The sequence below is a fragment of the Mustela nivalis genome, assembly GCF_964662115.1.
Source record: "Mustela nivalis genome assembly, chromosome: 11".
Classification (NCBI taxonomy): Eukaryota; Metazoa; Chordata; class Mammalia; order Carnivora; family Mustelidae; genus Mustela; species Mustela nivalis.
This window is the reverse complement of record NC_139030.1, coordinates 37,184,267-37,201,186: the sequence shown is the minus strand read 5'-3', so window position 1 is coordinate 37,201,186 and position 16,920 is coordinate 37,184,267. Positions and strand designations below refer to the sequence as shown.

General features: G+C 35.8%; 2 protein-coding genes and 1 long non-coding RNA gene across 6 annotated transcripts in view; 2 read left to right on the top strand and 1 right to left on the bottom strand.

Moving 5' to 3' along the window:
- The window catches only part of DUSP19 (dual specificity phosphatase 19), a 24,141-nt gene extending 14,630 nt beyond the window's left edge, over window positions 1-9,511 (top strand). Inside the window, exon 4 of the mRNA XM_082690202.1 lies at window positions 3,048-9,511. Within this exon, the coding sequence (XP_082546328.1) occupies window positions 3,048-3,287 (240 nt within the window). The 3' untranslated portion in view covers window positions 3,288-9,511. The remainder of the gene's footprint in view (window positions 1-3,047) is intronic.
- LOC309844049 overlaps window positions 2,941-16,920 on the bottom strand; it is a 27,773-nt gene continuing 13,793 nt past the window's right edge. The window contains exon 3 of the long non-coding RNA XR_014300458.1: window positions 2,941-3,209. This is a non-coding gene — a long non-coding RNA (uncharacterized lncRNA). The remainder of the gene's footprint in view (window positions 3,210-16,920) is intronic.
- On the top strand, window positions 4,189-9,762 carry TIGD1 (tigger transposable element derived 1; the record flags this gene model as incomplete). Of its 4 annotated transcripts, none has more annotated exons than XR_014300456.1 (3): window positions 4,189-5,965; window positions 8,143-8,218; window positions 8,316-9,762. XR_014300456.1 is itself a non-coding variant. In XM_082690188.1 (2 exons), 2 exons carry the CDS (start codon window positions 4,189-4,191, stop codon window positions 8,154-8,156), a joined length of 1,791 nt encoding a protein of 596 aa, XP_082546314.1. In that variant the 3' UTR covers window positions 8,157-9,762. The 4 variants fall into 4 exon arrangements, 2 of the variants coding, with proteins under 2 accessions (XP_082546314.1, XP_082546313.1); XR_014300457.1 differs by having other exon boundaries at window positions 8,122-8,218; XM_082690188.1 differs by having other exon boundaries at window positions 8,143-9,762.

Below are 16,920 nucleotides of genomic sequence, written 5' to 3'. Positions count from 1 at the left end.
ACTGCAGTCCTAAACTCAGCCTATATTTCCTTGCCCTGAAAACTCTTTGCTGTTCAGAGTAATACATACTTAGTTTTAAAATAGAATTCTTGAATTTTTTCATTTTTTTCTAGAAGAGATCCTTTCACAACTTTCTCTGTTGTATGTACAGATTTTATTAAATGTGATTACTTAGTGAATTAAATGTCTTAAAACTACCTTTCTAGGCCCTATACTTACTTGTTTTATCTTTTCACATTCAGCTGCCAAAAGGATTCTCTTCTCTTTTCCCATGTCTTTTCTCATTGTTTTCTGTACTTGTAAAACCCTATTGTTTGGTTTCTCTGCCTTTCCTCTATCTCTGCCTCACGCATTATTTGTTAGGTTTTTGCATTAAGAGACAGAAATACATGGGCGCCTGGGTGGCTCAGTGGGTTAAGCCGCTGCCTTCGGCTCAGGTCATGATCTCAAGGTCCTGGGATCGAGTCCCGCATCGGGCTCTCTGCTCAGCAGGGAGCCTGCTTCCTCCTTCTCTCTGCCTGCCTCTCTGCCTACTTGTAATCTCTCTCTGTCAAATAAATAAATAAATCTTTAAAAAAAAAAAAAAAAAGAGACAGAAATACACATGAAAGGAAAGTAGTAGAGTAACCTTTGTGGCCTTAAGAGTTCTTTTATGAAAATTTACTTGACTCCCTATTTTTATGTGCAGAAGGTTTTGTTAATATGAAAAGGTGTATTTGATATTCCATGTTTACTCTATTATTCATTTTATGTGATGTGATTTTAAAAACATGATGTATGTAAACAATGTCATTGTAGAAAAATTTAAAAATACAGATAATTAAAAGTTTACTGTCCTTACACCGTGTAGACGTAACTACTGGTTATATATATATATATATATATATATATATATATATATATATTAACATTTGATATCAAAAGACTCATTTAAAAAAGACCTAAACTTGGCTTGGTTTATCTGTCAATAAATATTAATTACTTATTCTGAGAAGATATGAGGGAAACATACATACTACTGCCCTCACAGAGCTTGCAGTCTAGTTGAAAAGTTATTTACAACAGCATGAGAACAAAGAATGCTTGATAAACTAGAAATACTTTTACATGATTTCTATCTGCCCAGAGCAAAATGATGATTCAAATTTTTAAGAGAATACTTTCTTTTTGGAAATGAAAAACAAAATTAATTTATTTGCTTGGCAAACATTTATGGAATATCTATTATGTGCCTAAAACTGCACTAAGGACACAGCATACAAAGATGGCTAAGGTATTCCCCTGACCCCATCTCACTCAGAAAGAGACAGACTGCTTAGAATAGAACCCACTATTAGCTAGACCAAGAAGTAGAGCAGAGGCCTTCTAGGCAGAGGACAATAACTGGTGTAAAAGAAAAAGTTTCTTTATAAATTTTTAAATTATTACTATTTTGAAGGGGGATCAAAAGCCAGTAACTTTCCTGAGAATACTTAGGTCAGATACTTAACCCACTGAGCCACCCAGGAATACTTAACATTATTAAACATGAGCCGACCATGGATACATAGTATGTAAGGCTGAAAATAAAGCTTGTTTCATTTGCAAAGACATATTGTGACTCAAAACTGATGACTAGTATGTAGTCAGGAAATATTAAAAATGACATTGAATGATATCTTATTTCGCTTACAATTTTAGGTTTCTTTTGAACATCTGATTTGTTTTGAGATAAAAGAAGTTCCTTGCTAGTTTTCATAGTTTACTGTAATATGATTTTTAAATGCCTTTAATCTCATAAAAATGAGCTATTATACAAAGTAAGAAAGTTGCATGTATGTATAGCGACTATTGGTGTTAGCCCATTGTGTACAGAAACAGTTAAAATTTGGAAATAATCATATATATAAGAAAACAATTGAAATTGTCTTTTTGATATGAGGATTTTCAAAAGATTAACTAATTTTATTGTGAATCATTTGGTTTTCTTGAAATGAGAAGCATTTGTAAATTTATTGCAATAGATTAGGAAAGGAATTTTCAACAGATGTTCAATTGTGAGAAAACTACCTTGCAAAAGTGAAATGATCCTATGAGTCATAAATACGGTATTGTTAATATATGCTTTGGGTAGAGACTTAGTTTAGGTTTTATTTTTTCCCCCTATCCTGTTCCAATCTTTCTTTTGTGTTGTACCAAAAGAAGAATCAGGAAATGAAGTAACTAAAATGTCTAATTCTGTAAGGTGTGCTTCCAGTTCACTTCATTTTGCTTAGATAATTAACTTTTTAAAAGCCTGAGACAAGACAGCCTGATGAGTGCTTTTTCATCAGCTCCATCATTTCATTATTAATGCAGTATTACCAATCAGCATTGGTCTTGCACCATGTCCCTTTTCAAATGTAAAGTATCATTTGCAAGTTATCCGAGACATTTTTCATTTATTGACCCGATGCTAAAGTATCTAATTGCCTTTTCTACTTCACATTGTCATGAGCTGTTTGTGTCATCATTTTACTACCTCATAAATTTAACTTTTTTTTAAGTTACTCCCTTCCAGAATAAAGTATATCCGAGGGTAGAAAAGTTTTTCCTTTCTGGTCATTTTACACATAGATTGCCAAGCCAGTGACACTGGTTTCTTTGTAGGAACACTGTGTGCCTATGATGTTTGGGTCTTTCTGTTTAATGTTATGACTATGGTTTTATTTATTTCTATACGTATATTACCTGTGACTTTTATTTATGGATGTGTATCTCCTAACACAGGCTTTTACATATACTTTACTAGATTACTTCAGTTTGATAAAAGATACTTTTTCAAAATTCCAAATACATTATCAAAGCATTTCAATCCCTGGGGGGTAGGAAGAAAAGTTTTTTGATGGATTAATTGATTTTTTCCATTCATTGCTTATAAAGAATTGTGTTTTGGTCATTGAATACATTGAATCAAACAAATTGATAAAATGAGTATTTTTAATAATTTCAAGTAGCATAAGAATGTACAAGTGATTTAATAACCTTTCTAAGTGAATAATGGGGATTTTTGATTGGTTTTATTGCAGGATGGAGTGCTTCTTGTTCATTGTAATGCAGGAGTTTCCAGGGCTGCCGCAATTGTAATAGGTTTCCTGATGAATTCTGAAGAAATTTCATTTACAAGTGCTTTCTCTTTGGTGAAAAATGCAAGGCCTTCCATATGTCCAAATGCTGGCTTCATGGAGCAGCTTCGTACATACCAAGAGGGCAAAGAAAGCAATAAGTGTGACAACATACAGGAATTAGAAAGGGGTGACAGTTCATAAGTTAAACTCCGGCAGATAAAGGACAATTGTAATTGCTGAATTAGCCCCTATAGCCACCTGTCCCCTTTTTTGAAGAGTAGACAGAAAAACTTCCTTTTGTCTTGTGTTTTTCAAGTGGAAATGGATGTTAATTGAGTGTCTTGAGCTGGTGTATAAACACATTTTTAAATTATATCATGTTTTCTTTGGTATTAAATATGTGATTCAACAGTTCTTTAATTTGCTAAGAGAAGAAGATATATTACCAATAATTGATTTCTGTAGAAAAAAAAGATTTACATTCAAAATCTTTATTAGAGCATGAAAAGATTTTTCTATTGCAGTAACTGTTTCCATGAAGGAAGAAATTTGAAGTACTACCTGACTTACTATTTCAGAGGGAGGTAAATTTCTTTGTAAAGAATTTGAGATTAAAAATTAATACCTTAAACCTCCCAAAAGAGATAACCCAAATCTGCAGGTTAATACAGTATATGTACACTATACAGATATAGTATACCTTGTTTTATTGAACTTTACTTCATTGTGCTTCGCAGATGTGTGTTTTACAAATCAAAAGTGGTACTTCTGCATCAAAGAAGTCTATCGGCACCATTTTTAATGAGAGCATTTGCTCACTTAGTGTCTCTGTGTCACATTTTGATAATTTTCAGTCTTTTAAACTTGTTCATTATAGTTGTATTTGTTATGGTGATCTGTGATCAGTGATCTTTGATGTTACTATTGTAATTATTTTGGGGTGCCACGAACCAGACCCAGTAACAGTGAACTTAATTGATAAATACTACATGTGTTGTGACTGTTCTACCAGTTGGCCCTTCCTCCATCCCTCCCTCTCCTCGGGCCTCTCTACTCCCTGAGACACAACAATATTGAAATTAGGCCAATTAATAATCCTACAATGGCCTCTAAGTGTGCAAGTGAAAGGAAGAGTCGCATGTCTCTCACTTTAAATCAAAAGCTAGAAATGATTAAGCTTAGTGAGGAAGGTATGTCAAAAGCAGAGATAGGTCGGAAGCTAGGCCTCTTGCGTCAAACAGTCAGCCAAGTTGTAAATGCAAAGGATAAGTTCTTGAAGGAAATTAAAAGTGGTACTCCAGTGAACACACGAATGATAAGAAAGCGAAACAGCCTTATTGCTGATATGGAGAAAGTTTTAGTGGTTTGGATAGAAGATCAAACCAGCCACAACATTCCCTTGAGCCAAAGCCTAATCCAGAGCAAGGCCCTAACTCTCTTCAATTCTATGAAGGCTGAGAGGGGTGAGGAGGCTGCAGAAGAAAAGTTTGAAGCTAGCAGAGGTTGGTTCATGAGGTTTAAGGAAAGAAGCCGTCTCTATAACATGAAAGTGCAAGGTGAAGTAGCAAGTGCTAATGTAGAAGCTGCAGCAAGTTATCCAGAAGATCTAGCTAGGATAATTAATGAAGGTGGCTACACTAAGCAACAGATTTTCAATGTAGACGAAACAGCCTTATATTGGAAAAAGATGCCATCTAGGACTTTCATAGCTAGAGAGGAGAGGTCAATGCCTGGCTTCAAAGTTTCAAAGGACAGGCTGACTCTCTTGTTAGGAGCTAATGCAGCTGGTGACTTTAAGTTGAAGCCAATGCTCATTTACCATTCTGAAAATCCTAGGGCTCTTAAGAATTATGCTAAATCTACTCTGCCTGTACTCTATAAATGGAATAACAGAGCCTGCATGACAGCACATCTGTTTACAACATGGTTTAGTGAATATTTTAAGCCCACAGTTGAGACCTACTGCTCAGAAAAAAAAATTGCTTTCAAAATATTACTGCTCATTGACAATGCCCCTGGTCACCCAAGAGCTCTGATGGAGATGTACAGTGAGATTAATGTTGTTTTCATACCTGCTAACTCAACGTCTGTTCTGCAACCCATGGACCAAGGAGTCATTTCAACCTTCAAGTCTTATTATTTAAGAAATACATTTCGTAAGGCTATAGCTGCCGTAGATAGTGATTCCTCTGATGGATCTGGGCAAAGTAAACTGAAAGCCTTCTGGAAAAGATTCACTATTCTGGATGCCATTAAGAACATTCGTGATTCATGGGAAGAGGTCAAAATGTCAACATTAACTGGAGTTTGGAAGAATTTGATTCCAGCCCTCATGGTTGACTTTGAGGGGTTCAAGACTTCAGTGGAGGAAGTAACTGCAGATGTGGTAAACATAGCAAAAGAATTAGAATTGGATGTGGAGCCTGAAGATGTGACTGAATTGCTGCAATCTCATGATAAAACTATAATGGATGAGGAATTGCTTCCCATGGGTGAGCAGAGAAAGTGGTTTCTTGAAATGGAATCTACTCCTGGTGAAGGTGATGTAAAGATTGTTGAAATGACAACAAAGGATTTAGAATACTACATAAACTTAGTTGATAAAGCAGCAGCAGGCTTTGAGAGGATTGACGCTAATTTTGAAAGAAGTTCTTCTGTGTGTAAAATGCTGTCAAACAGTATCTCATGTTACAGAGACATTGTTCGTGAAAGGAAGAGTCCATCAGTGAGGCAAATTTCATTATTGTCTTATTTTAAGAAATGGCCACAACCACCGCAACCTTCAGCAACCACCACCTTGATCAGTCAGCAACCATCAACATCAAGGCAAGACTCTCCACCAGCAAAAAAATTAAGGCTTTCTGAAAGCTCGGATGATGGTTAGCATTTTTTAGCAATAAAAAAATTTGTAATTAATTTAAATATTTTTAAGTTGAGATATAGACATTGTTTCTTTAAAATATAATGCTATTGCACACTTAATAGACTACTGTGTAGTATAAATGTAATTTTTACATGTACTGGGAAGCCACAAAATTCATTTGACTTACTGTTGCAATATTTGCTTTATTGTAGTGGTCTGGAACTGAACCCACAGTATCTCTGGTATAGGCCTGTATTTACATAGTGGTTACAGTATTCACAAAGTTTTTATATCCTTTCATGAAAATGTACTGACTTTTCACTTTTAACTTAATTCTATGGCCTGTATTTATTTTTTATTTTTACAACTTTTGTATAGATGTTCTGTCTTATGTGATGTGAGCTTATGCTTCTTTTGGTGATCTGGTGGTCTCTTATGTTTTTTTTTTTTTTAAGATTTTATTTATTTATTCGACACAGAGAGATCACAGGTAGATAGAGAAGCAGGCAGAGAGAGGGAGGGAAGCAGGCTCCCTGCTGAGCAGAGAGCCCGATGCGGGACTCGATCCCAGGACCCTATGACCTGAGCCGAAGGCAGCGGCTCAACCCACTGAGCCACCCAGGCGCCCCTCTTATGTTTTTCATATCCTGGGTCCCTAGGCTTCTGTTTTTGGGTTATATGTCATAGTTTTTGGTCTCCTTGGATTTGTGGGAAAATATTTTACACTGAAAAATCATGCTTTAGGTATGATTTATTCAGCTCTCTTTTCTAGTTTGGTATTCTACTAGAGAATATATTTTTAAGGAAAGAAGAGTTATGGTTTTGTATGAAAATTTAAATACTTTGTTAGAAAGCCTAAAATGATTTACAATTTTATCTCTGGCTAGAGGCTTTGAATAGTTTTCTTTTCTTTCTCTTTTTTTTAAATTAAGTTTCCATATTGGCAAGGCTAAACTCTGTACATTATAAATTTGCTTAAAGATATTATTTGAATTCTTCAGAATAAGGTGTACTTAAAATTACAGTAATTTAGAATTTATTTAATAGCTTTCAGATAGTCTTTCATGACTTAGAAAATTTCATTGCCATCTAGATTTTATTAAGAAAGTCTTGAGCTCTTCTTAAATACACATTATAGAAAGCAAGCATATTCCTATGTGTAAGTTGGAAAGTGCACATTGAGTACCTCTATGTATTTGAGACATCCTCTCATCCTGTCAAGGATGCCATCACATGCAAAGCTATGAACTTTGCTTCTCTTGAGAAGTAGCATAAATGTATGTAATCAACCTATAGTGAGCTCTTTGAAGCAGACCAAGGAGATAGAATCTTAAGAATCTTAAGAGGCTGATGTGTAATGTTGTCTTTATGGTTAGTATTGCTGAGGGTTTGCTAAGTGAACCTTTTTTATTCACATGAAAGCATTTATTTCTTCTGCTAGGTGCTTTTTAGTTTTTAGCCATTAAGTATGATATGAAGCCTGACTAGAGCTTGTTCATAATGAATAGTATATTATTTATGTTTCTGGTTTGTGTGCTTAGTTGTTGCCTGTAGTTATCTGGTTATGGGGCAAACACTTATCTTCCGTATCATCTACAGAAGTACTTTGAACATCAGTATTGTTTTATCTTAAATGACAGTAATTGCTTATCTAAAATAGATAAATAGATAAGTGAATTTAATGCAGTCTTTTAAATTAGGGGTACTATATAAGGCAATGGTGTTTCATATATATATATATACACACATATGTATATATACATATAAAAATTACACACACAGTATTTTTCTTGTGTGTCCCATGGATATGTCACTCTGTCAGAACTAGTTATAAAAAGAAAATTGTTTAATTTTGATCCTCTTTCATTTTAAAAATGTAAAAAAAGGGCGCCTGGGTGGCTCAGTTGGTTGGGCAACTGCCTTTGGCTCAGGTCATCGTCTCAGAGCCCTGGGATTGAGTCCCACATTGGGCTCCCAGCTCCATGGGGAGTCTGCTTCTCCCTCTGACCTCACCTCTCATGCTCTCTCTCACTCTGTTTCTCTCTCTCTTTCAAAATAAATAAATAAAAAATATTTTTTAAAAAATGTAAAAAATATATATATACCAAATATAGGTCTGTTTTGAGGCGAGGAAAAATGTTTCAAGGAGCTTTTGCCTCTATTTTAAAATAGATTTTTCTACCATTTTTAAAGGGAAGAGGAAATGAAAATATCAGTTGCTTTTAAACATTGAAAAGAAATCTCGAGTCTTCTTAGCAAGCTGAAAAAAGTGAGTAGAATAAAGGTACTATAACATAAGATAAAATTATATTTATTTGAGGTTAATATTTTTTTTAATGTTTTGCTAACCTTGTGCTTTATTATAGGTTTGTGATTACATATAATTTGAGTTGAAAATCCAAGAAGTATTTAAATTTTTGGAAGACCAAAGAAATATTTTTCTTAGTTTTTTTTGGGGGGGGGGCAAAATTTAGACCATTATACTAACTCAAAGACAAAAATTTCAGGGGAAATGGAGTATGGTATTTAAAATTGTTATTACAGTTTTACTTTTGCATCCCTTCTTCCCTTTTGAACCTGATTGAAATATATGGATATAGAACTTGGAAGGTATTTTTGCATGTGACATAGGGAACTTACTGTGATTCTGATGGATAATTTCAGTGGTGGTGGGGAAATTTTCTGAATTTGTCAGTGTGATTATTAGTAACTCAAATGGTTCAAATATATAAAGTCCCCCTCAAAAGTAACTTCTCCAAATATTCAAAATGTAGCAAATACAAGTCAGAGTATTGTTTTACAGTATTACTCTGAATTAATGAATTAACACCTTTATGAGCAAAATTGTAAAAGAACAGAAATACAGCATAATGAATTACAGGTTAGGGGCATCAAATCTCCACATAGTCAAAACTCCATGTATAACTTTTGACTCCTCCAGACTCCCCCAAAAATCCATGTATAACTTTTTTTTTCACGTATAACTTTTGACTCCCCCAAACTCTCCCCCAAATCAATGTATAACTTTCGTCTCCCCCAAAACTTAACTACTAATAGCCTACAGTCGACCGGAAGCTGTATTACCAATAAGGTAAACAGGTGATACATTATGTACTGTATTCTAATAAAGTAATCTAGAGAAAAAATATTAAAATTATAGTGAAGAGAAAATAAATTTATGGTACTGGACTGCAAAAAAGTCTGCATGTAAAAGGGCCCATGTAGTCGAAACTCATTTTTTTCAAAGGTCAACTGTATTTGGTTTGTTAGGTGAGTCTAAATAATTTTTGTGCCCAAAGGATCCTGAACATATTTAGTCACTCTAGTTATTTAAGAATTTAAACAAGAAGATCTTAAAGTTATATATTCTTACAGTACATATAGGGGCATTTAAAGTTAACAAATTTATGTTTTTTTCCATTGATATACTTTTAAGAATAACTTAAAAAGTTTTCTATTTCAAGTGACTCTTTGACCTACTTATTTTGTATCTGTATTTATAATGTACCCTTTACTGTTTCTAGGTATTGATATACTTTAATAAAAAATAATATATTTACTATTTTCTGCTATTGATATATGTATTTCTTTGAGGTTATTTTAAAAGATTTACTACCTATTTGTTGTCAAATTCTGGGTTAAACCTGTTGGCAAGACACAAAATCATACATTTTGGAATATAAGTTAGTTAAAGGCCTGTGGAGATTTGTTGTGGCAGTTGCTTCAAGAATTGAAAAAGTAAAGTAAGATTTTATAATTGACATTACTGTGGATGAAATGACAGAATTCAATAAAACATTCTAGTATTTTAAATCAAGAGAATATGCTAAATTACTCTTAAACTACTGAATATTCTAGACAGCATTGAGATTATTTGGACACAGTCTGGCTACTACTTCCCATGTTCACCCATTCTCTGACCTCATTGCTGCTGCTTTCTCCGTAACTCTGCTTCAACCACACCAGCCTCTGCTGTTGCTTGAAAATGCATAATCAAGACTCCACAACATTACCAGCATTTCCCTCTACCTATAATACTTTTCTGCCCAGAAACATCAGATCTGTGCTTGTGTTAACTCTTACTAAGCCTTCTCTGACCATCTTACTCAAAATTAACCCCCTTCCTTTTTTTTTTTTAAATTTCTTTTCAGCGTAACAGTATTCGTTGTTTTTGCAGCACACCCAGTGCTCCATGCAATACGTGCCCTCCCTAATACCCACCACCTGGTTCCCCCAACCTCCCACACCCCTGCCCCTTCAAAACCCTCAGGTTGTTTTTCAGAGTCCATAGTCTCTCATGGTTCACCTCCCCTTCCAATATCCCCCAACTCCCTTCTCCTCTCTAACTCCCCTTGTCCTCCATGCTATTTGTTATGCTCCACAAATAAGTGAAACCATATGATAATTGACTCTCTCTGCTTGACTTATTTCACTCAGCATAATCTCTTGCAGTACCGTCCATGTTGATATAAAAGTTGGGTATTCATCCTTTCTGATGGAGGCATAATACTCCATAGTGTATATGGACCACATCTTATCCATTCGTCGGTTGAAGGGCATCTTGGTTCTTTCCACAGTTTGGCGACTGCGGCCATTGCTGCTATAAACATTGGGGTACAGATGAAATTGCCCCATTCTTAATATTTTTATCTCCCTGTTTTATTTACTGCATGCCCTAATTATTACCAACATTCTATATATATTTTACTTTGTTGTTTTTCCCATCAAAACTTGGGCTCCTGAACAGGGCAGAGATTTTTACTATGTTGTTTATACCAGTGTGTATTCCACTGTAGTCTTTCTTCTAACAAGCAATTTTTGAAAGGCATCCTAGAGGGTGACCTCCCAGCAAGTTGTACCAGTCAATATCACAGCACTATCTCCGCCATCCAATGAGCTATGGCTTCACTCTGCAACAAGATTCAGACTGCAACCCTGAGAGTGTTCTTCCTTGAACTGTCAGCCCCAGGGGTGGTTACTGCTCTTTATATCTGCTATTCCTATGTTGTGTAGACTTTCTAAACAATCCATCATTACTCTAATCCTGTTTTAGTTAATAAACCTTTATTAAACTTTCCCTGTTGAAATTAGTGTGTGGTTTATTTCTACTGATTGGATCCAGGCTGATTCAGCCTATAGTGTGCAGTCAATTATTTTAGTAATGGTTCTTGTGGAGTATTTTAACAGCAGTTCAGGTTATGTTACAATCATACAGATTATCATAATAACAGCTCAGATTGTAATTAATGTTGGAATATTTTTGAGGGTTTAATTCTATCAATATAAATGGTGTCCAATGTAGGAATATATAGCCTGATTTTGTTAATGCTTATTATCTACAGAATGATGAATTCTTTGGTTAAAAAAGTACATAAGGGCACCTGGGCGGCTCAGTGGGTAAAAGCCTCTGCCTTAGGCTCAGGGCATGATCCCAGGGTCCTGGCATTGAGCCCCGCATTGGGCTCTCTGCTCGGCAGGGAGCCTGCTTCCTCTTCTCTCTCTCTCTCTGCCTACTTGTGATCTCTGTCTGTCAAATAGATAAATAAAATATTTAAAAAACCATAAATAATACAATCTGCTTTTATTCCTGTTTTTTTTTAACCCACTCTTCCACTTGCATGTCAGCAGGGCAGGAAATGTGTCCCATTGCTTGCACTCTCCAAGCTCCCATTCTCTTTTAGTTCAATTCTCATAAATTTGTGAATTACTTAATAATCATTGTAATTACTGCTGTGCAACTTCATGAACTCTGAGGGGTAAATGAAAACAGATAATGTCTTGCCACTAGAGATTTGTGTATATATACTTTCTATAAAAGCAAATGTATTTTTTTCTGAAATAAGAGCCGGAGCTCTGAAGTCAGATTGTCTTAATTTGAATTTCTACTCCATTGCTTACATGGGTAAGTTAACATCTCCAGTCCTCTTCATTAAGTTGTTTCAAAGATGGAGATAATATAAGCTAATCTTTTAGCACAGTACCTGGCACATTGTTCTCAATAAGTATTAGTTACTATTATTAAAGTAGTAAAAGTGTAATAGTTACTGGGGTTAGATCCAGGTGGCAGCTTCATCTGATAAACCTACTTCCTTAGAATTGACTAGAAAGATAAATACATAAGTTTTCAAGAGCACAGGAAAACAAGAAACACTATCACCAGTGGAGTAGAAATTTTGAGTAATTTCTGAGTAAGGATAAAAGGAGCCACAAATCATGTATACTTAGGTCTTCTATGGAGATGGAATCATTCCAGAACTGCTCCAAGCTGAGACTATGAATGGTATTTTCTGGGGAGAGTGTGTTGGTATGGGCTGGGAGGTGAGTTGGGCATTTGGCATTTGGCCATCCCTACTTTTTTTTCTTTTTTTTAAATGTATTTATTTGACAGAGAGAGATCACAAGCAGGCAGGCAGAGAGAGAGAGAGAGAGAGAGGAGGAAGCAGACTCCCCATTGAGCAGGGAGCCCGATGTGGGACTCGATCCCAGGACCCTGAGATCATGACCTGAGCCGAAGGCAGAGGCTTTAACCCACTGAGCCACCCAGGCGCCCCGGCCATCCCTACTTTTGCTGAAGAATAGCAGTGGAGGCCTTTAACCACTAGTTAAAACAGGCATGTAAGTGCTTTGCCTGGTGAAGCAGATAGCTACTGAGAATATAGGAGCATTTCCTCTATCCCTATCATTAAAAACAAACTCTCCAAATGCCCCCCCCCCCGTAGTAATTAACATCATTCGATAGTGTGATTTTCACACAAAAAAAGACAAATAGATCAGTGGCACAGAGTAGAGTACAGAACAGCAGAACCAGGTATATGTGAGTATGACTTTTCTTGTTTTGGTCACCAATAGATACACTAGGATAACTCTAAGTTAAATGCTTTTCAGGAGCCACATCACATTACTTGGAGTCTCATATTGCACCTGTAATTATAATTTTTTTGATCCTGCTTTTTTTTCACATCTCCATCTTGCATGTTTTTGCCCCCGCCCACCCCAAGTAGAATTGAAAACTTGCGGGGTTGGGGGGAGATGGCTGACTCAAAAAGGAATTAAAGATAATTTAATAAAGGGTCAATTTACAAAGGTGTAGACAGAGGGAACATTCAGGAGATGGAAAAGCACCTTGAATCTAGCAATAGTAGACAGCCATTGCAACCTCTTGGACAGAAAGTGGAGTGGTTAAGAGAAGTTACCAGAACATTGGAAAACTTGTAGCCATGGAGAGTTACTGCTGAATAGAAGGGAGCAGTGGCCTTAGGTGGAGGTGCACAGCCATTGTCAAAATGGCCTGATGGGGAGGGAGCCCTGGAAATGCATACTGTACTTCTCTTTCCTCCCCTCCTCCGATCCCTTCCCTGTGACTTCAGTTGGCCAGCCTCAGCTGGAAGCAGGAAGTCCCTGGAACCCAAGATGGCACAGTCTTTATATATAAATCTTCTGAGGTACAGAACAGAAAAACATAAAAAATCTGTAGGATCCAAGAGAGAATATCTAGCATACTAAACACTGCAAATCATTTGGGATCCTGATTCTGCCACCCACCACATTGTTATTTTTGGTTTCATAAAATCTGTGAACTTGGGAAGAATGCCATGTCTGTCTTTATTCAGGTTATTTACAAAAAGGGTTGATTGCCTCGGATAGAGCAATTATTCATATTACCACCTATTATTAGACATAGCTCTCTCAGTTGAATTTTCTTTTTAAGTTAATCAATCATTTAAACAACTGTAATCCATCCCCTAAGTAAATTCTTTTGTATGGTGCACAAGGCTAGTATGTTTATTTGTTTTTTTCTCTGATGCCTAATGTTTCTCCATCCAACAACCTGATAATTCCATCACTGAAAGAAGTAGCTCTTTATCAGCCATGATTTCGTAAACGAAAGCTTTCTCTGCTGTATCCTTTTAATAAGTGCTCAGAGTAAAAAGATTTATAAATTTTTCCCGGGATTCAAAAATGTATGATTTCACATAATAATAGCTTTTTATGTATAATTTACAACATTCTCCTTTAACTTTTAAAAAAACCCTGGTATGATAGAGGTGCCTGGCTGGTGCAGTGAAGCCTCCAAGTCTTGGTTTCAGCTCACGTTGTGATCTCAGGGTCTTGAGATAGAGTCCTGAGTCAGGCTCCAGACTCAGCGGGTGTCTACTTGGTATTCTCCCTCTTATTCATTTGCCCTCCTCCACCCCCCTCATCTAAACTAACCAATTAACTAACTAAATAAATAAATAAGTAAACTGAGATAATAATTGACTATCTTCAGCTGTATGGCACTCTCACAGCATGCCTCAAATAAGACTGATCTGACTTTGGGGACATCATTAGCAGTTTTTCTCAGTACTTTTTCAACATGTAAAAAGAACTCATTTCATATTAGGGGCTCCCCTGTAGACTCTATTTTCTCATGGAACAAATATTTATTGGTCATCTGTCACACACCAGACACTGCTCAAGGCACTGGGGATACAATAGTGAGCAAAACACAAAAATTCCTGCCACTGTGGAGCTTGCAATCAAAGTAATATCATTAAGTAATAATCAGATATTATCCACATTGATCTCTTAGCCTTCTGCTGGTGAGGTTGTTTACTATTTTAAAATGCCTGAACCATGGAGCCCTTTTTCTTAGAAGTAGACAAATTGTCAAAAGTCTTGGCCTGAAAGGGCAGGATTTTCTAAGGATCTGAGAACACAATTACTCCTGGTCCTATTAAAGTAAACAGCAGCCTTAAGAAGACGTATTAAAAAACTCCTCCTTACCAACATCTTCTTACAATGGCAATACCAATTAATAATGAAAAAGTTTAAAGAAAGCAATTTCCTGGAAATCATCACCAGGAAAAATTTTGTCTACAGGCACCAATTGTGTATTCTTTTCATTGTAAGAAAAGGTCCCTAAAAGTCATAGTTTTGTTTGTTTCAAGTTTTAATTTAAATTCTAATTAGTTAACATTGAGTGTAATATTAGTTTCAGGAGTAGAATTTAGTGATTCATCACTTACATATAACACCCGGTGCTCATCACGACAAGTGCCCTCCTTAATCCCCATTGCCCATCTAGCCCATCCCATACTCACCTCCCCTCCAGCAACCCTCAGTTTGTTCTCTACAGTCAAGAGTCTGTTTTATAGTTTGCCTCTCTTTTTTCCCCTGTGTTCATCTGTTTTATTTCTTAAATTCCACATATGGGTGAAATCATATAGTATTTGTCTTTCTCTGACTTACCTTGCTTAGTGTAATAGACTCTAACCCCATCCATGTCACTGCAAATGGCAAGATTTCATTTCTTTTTATGGCTGAGTAATATTCCATTGTGTGTGGGGTGTGTGTGTGTGTGTGTGTGTGTGTACCACATCTTCATCTATTCATCAGTCAATGGACATTTGTCTTTCCATAATTTGACCATTGATAATGCTGCTATAAACATCAGGGTGCATATGTCCCTTTGAGTCAGTACTTTTTTATCCTTTGGGTAAATACCTAGTAGTGCAATTGCTGGATTGTAGGGTAGTTCTATTTTTAACTTTCTGCAGAACCTCCATACCCAGAGGGGCTGCACCACTTTGCATTCCCACCAACAGTGCAAGAGGGTTCCCCTTTCTCCACATCCTTGACAACACCTATTGTTTCCTGTTTCATTAATTTTAGCCATTCTGCCAGGGGCGAGATGATATCTCATTGTGGTTTTGATTTGTATTTTCCTGGTGATGAGTGATGCTGAGCATCTTTTCATGTATCTGTTAGTGCTGTTAGTGATCTCTATGTCTTCTCTGGAAAAAAATGCCTGTTCATGTCTTCTGCCCATTTCTTAACTGGATTGTTTTTTGGGTCTTGAGTTTGATAAGTTCTTTACAGATCTTGGATACTAACCCTTTAACAGATATGTCATTTGTAAATATCTTCTCCCATTCTGAAGGTTGCCTTTTAGTTTTGTTGATAGCTTCCTTCACTGTAGAGAAGCTTTTTATTTTGAAAAAGTCCCCAAAATTCATTTTTGCTTTTGTTTCCCTTGCCTTTGGAGATGTGTCTAGTAAGAAGTTGCTATGTCTGATGTCAAAGAGGTTGCTGCAAAAATCATAGCTTTTAAACTTCTTTCCCCAATGTGCAGCTTATTTTATTATGGTTTTCAAAAAGAACCTTATTCCTTTAAAATATTAATTAAAAATATTAATGAAGCCCAATATTTAAAGAAAAACAGTTCTGATATTTTCTATTCCATGAAGGAATGGATCCCTTGGATGACTGTTTATTAACTGTCCTCACAAGAAAGTTGAGAGAATTAACAACTGAATGTTAACCTTTTGTTTCTTGGTTGAAAGATGTTGCAATTATTATTACAATAGGATTCAGCTTAACAGTAGGCACTCAAATAAAAAAAATTAGATTTTCATATGATTAGTAGCCTAGGAGTGAAAATTCTCACTATACAGTCCATCTCCTTAGAATAGGCTAAGCACTTACTTAGATGTCAAGAAGACTCTTTTTTTTTTTAAGTACTAATATACCCTACAATTCTTATCTCTTATAGACAAAAGAATCATTCATAAAACTTTTACTTAAGAAGTAAATTGCCATTTCAGCAGAGTTAAGAAAATGGGAAATTACTAGAATTCAAGTTTTTAGTCTTTTCCTATTTAGCAAGGATGGACAGCTATGGACCTTGTTCATAAATAATACCCCAAACTGACCACATGCCACAAGTGTATAGCTTCTTGACATTGCAGACTCTTGGTTCAGTTGAGGCTCAACTTCACTCATACCAGCCAAGGACTGTCTACCTTTTGCAATACTTTGGTCAGAACAAATTAGGCATCAAGTCATTCTCTTTTGTTATATGTTAATTAGATAATCATCTCTCCTAGTCAATGGCTCTATACTTAAATTGTATGAAAAACTATATTTAAGTTATAAAGTACTATACTAATATTATTATTTTCTTACTCTGAATTGGTCAGGAGAAACCTT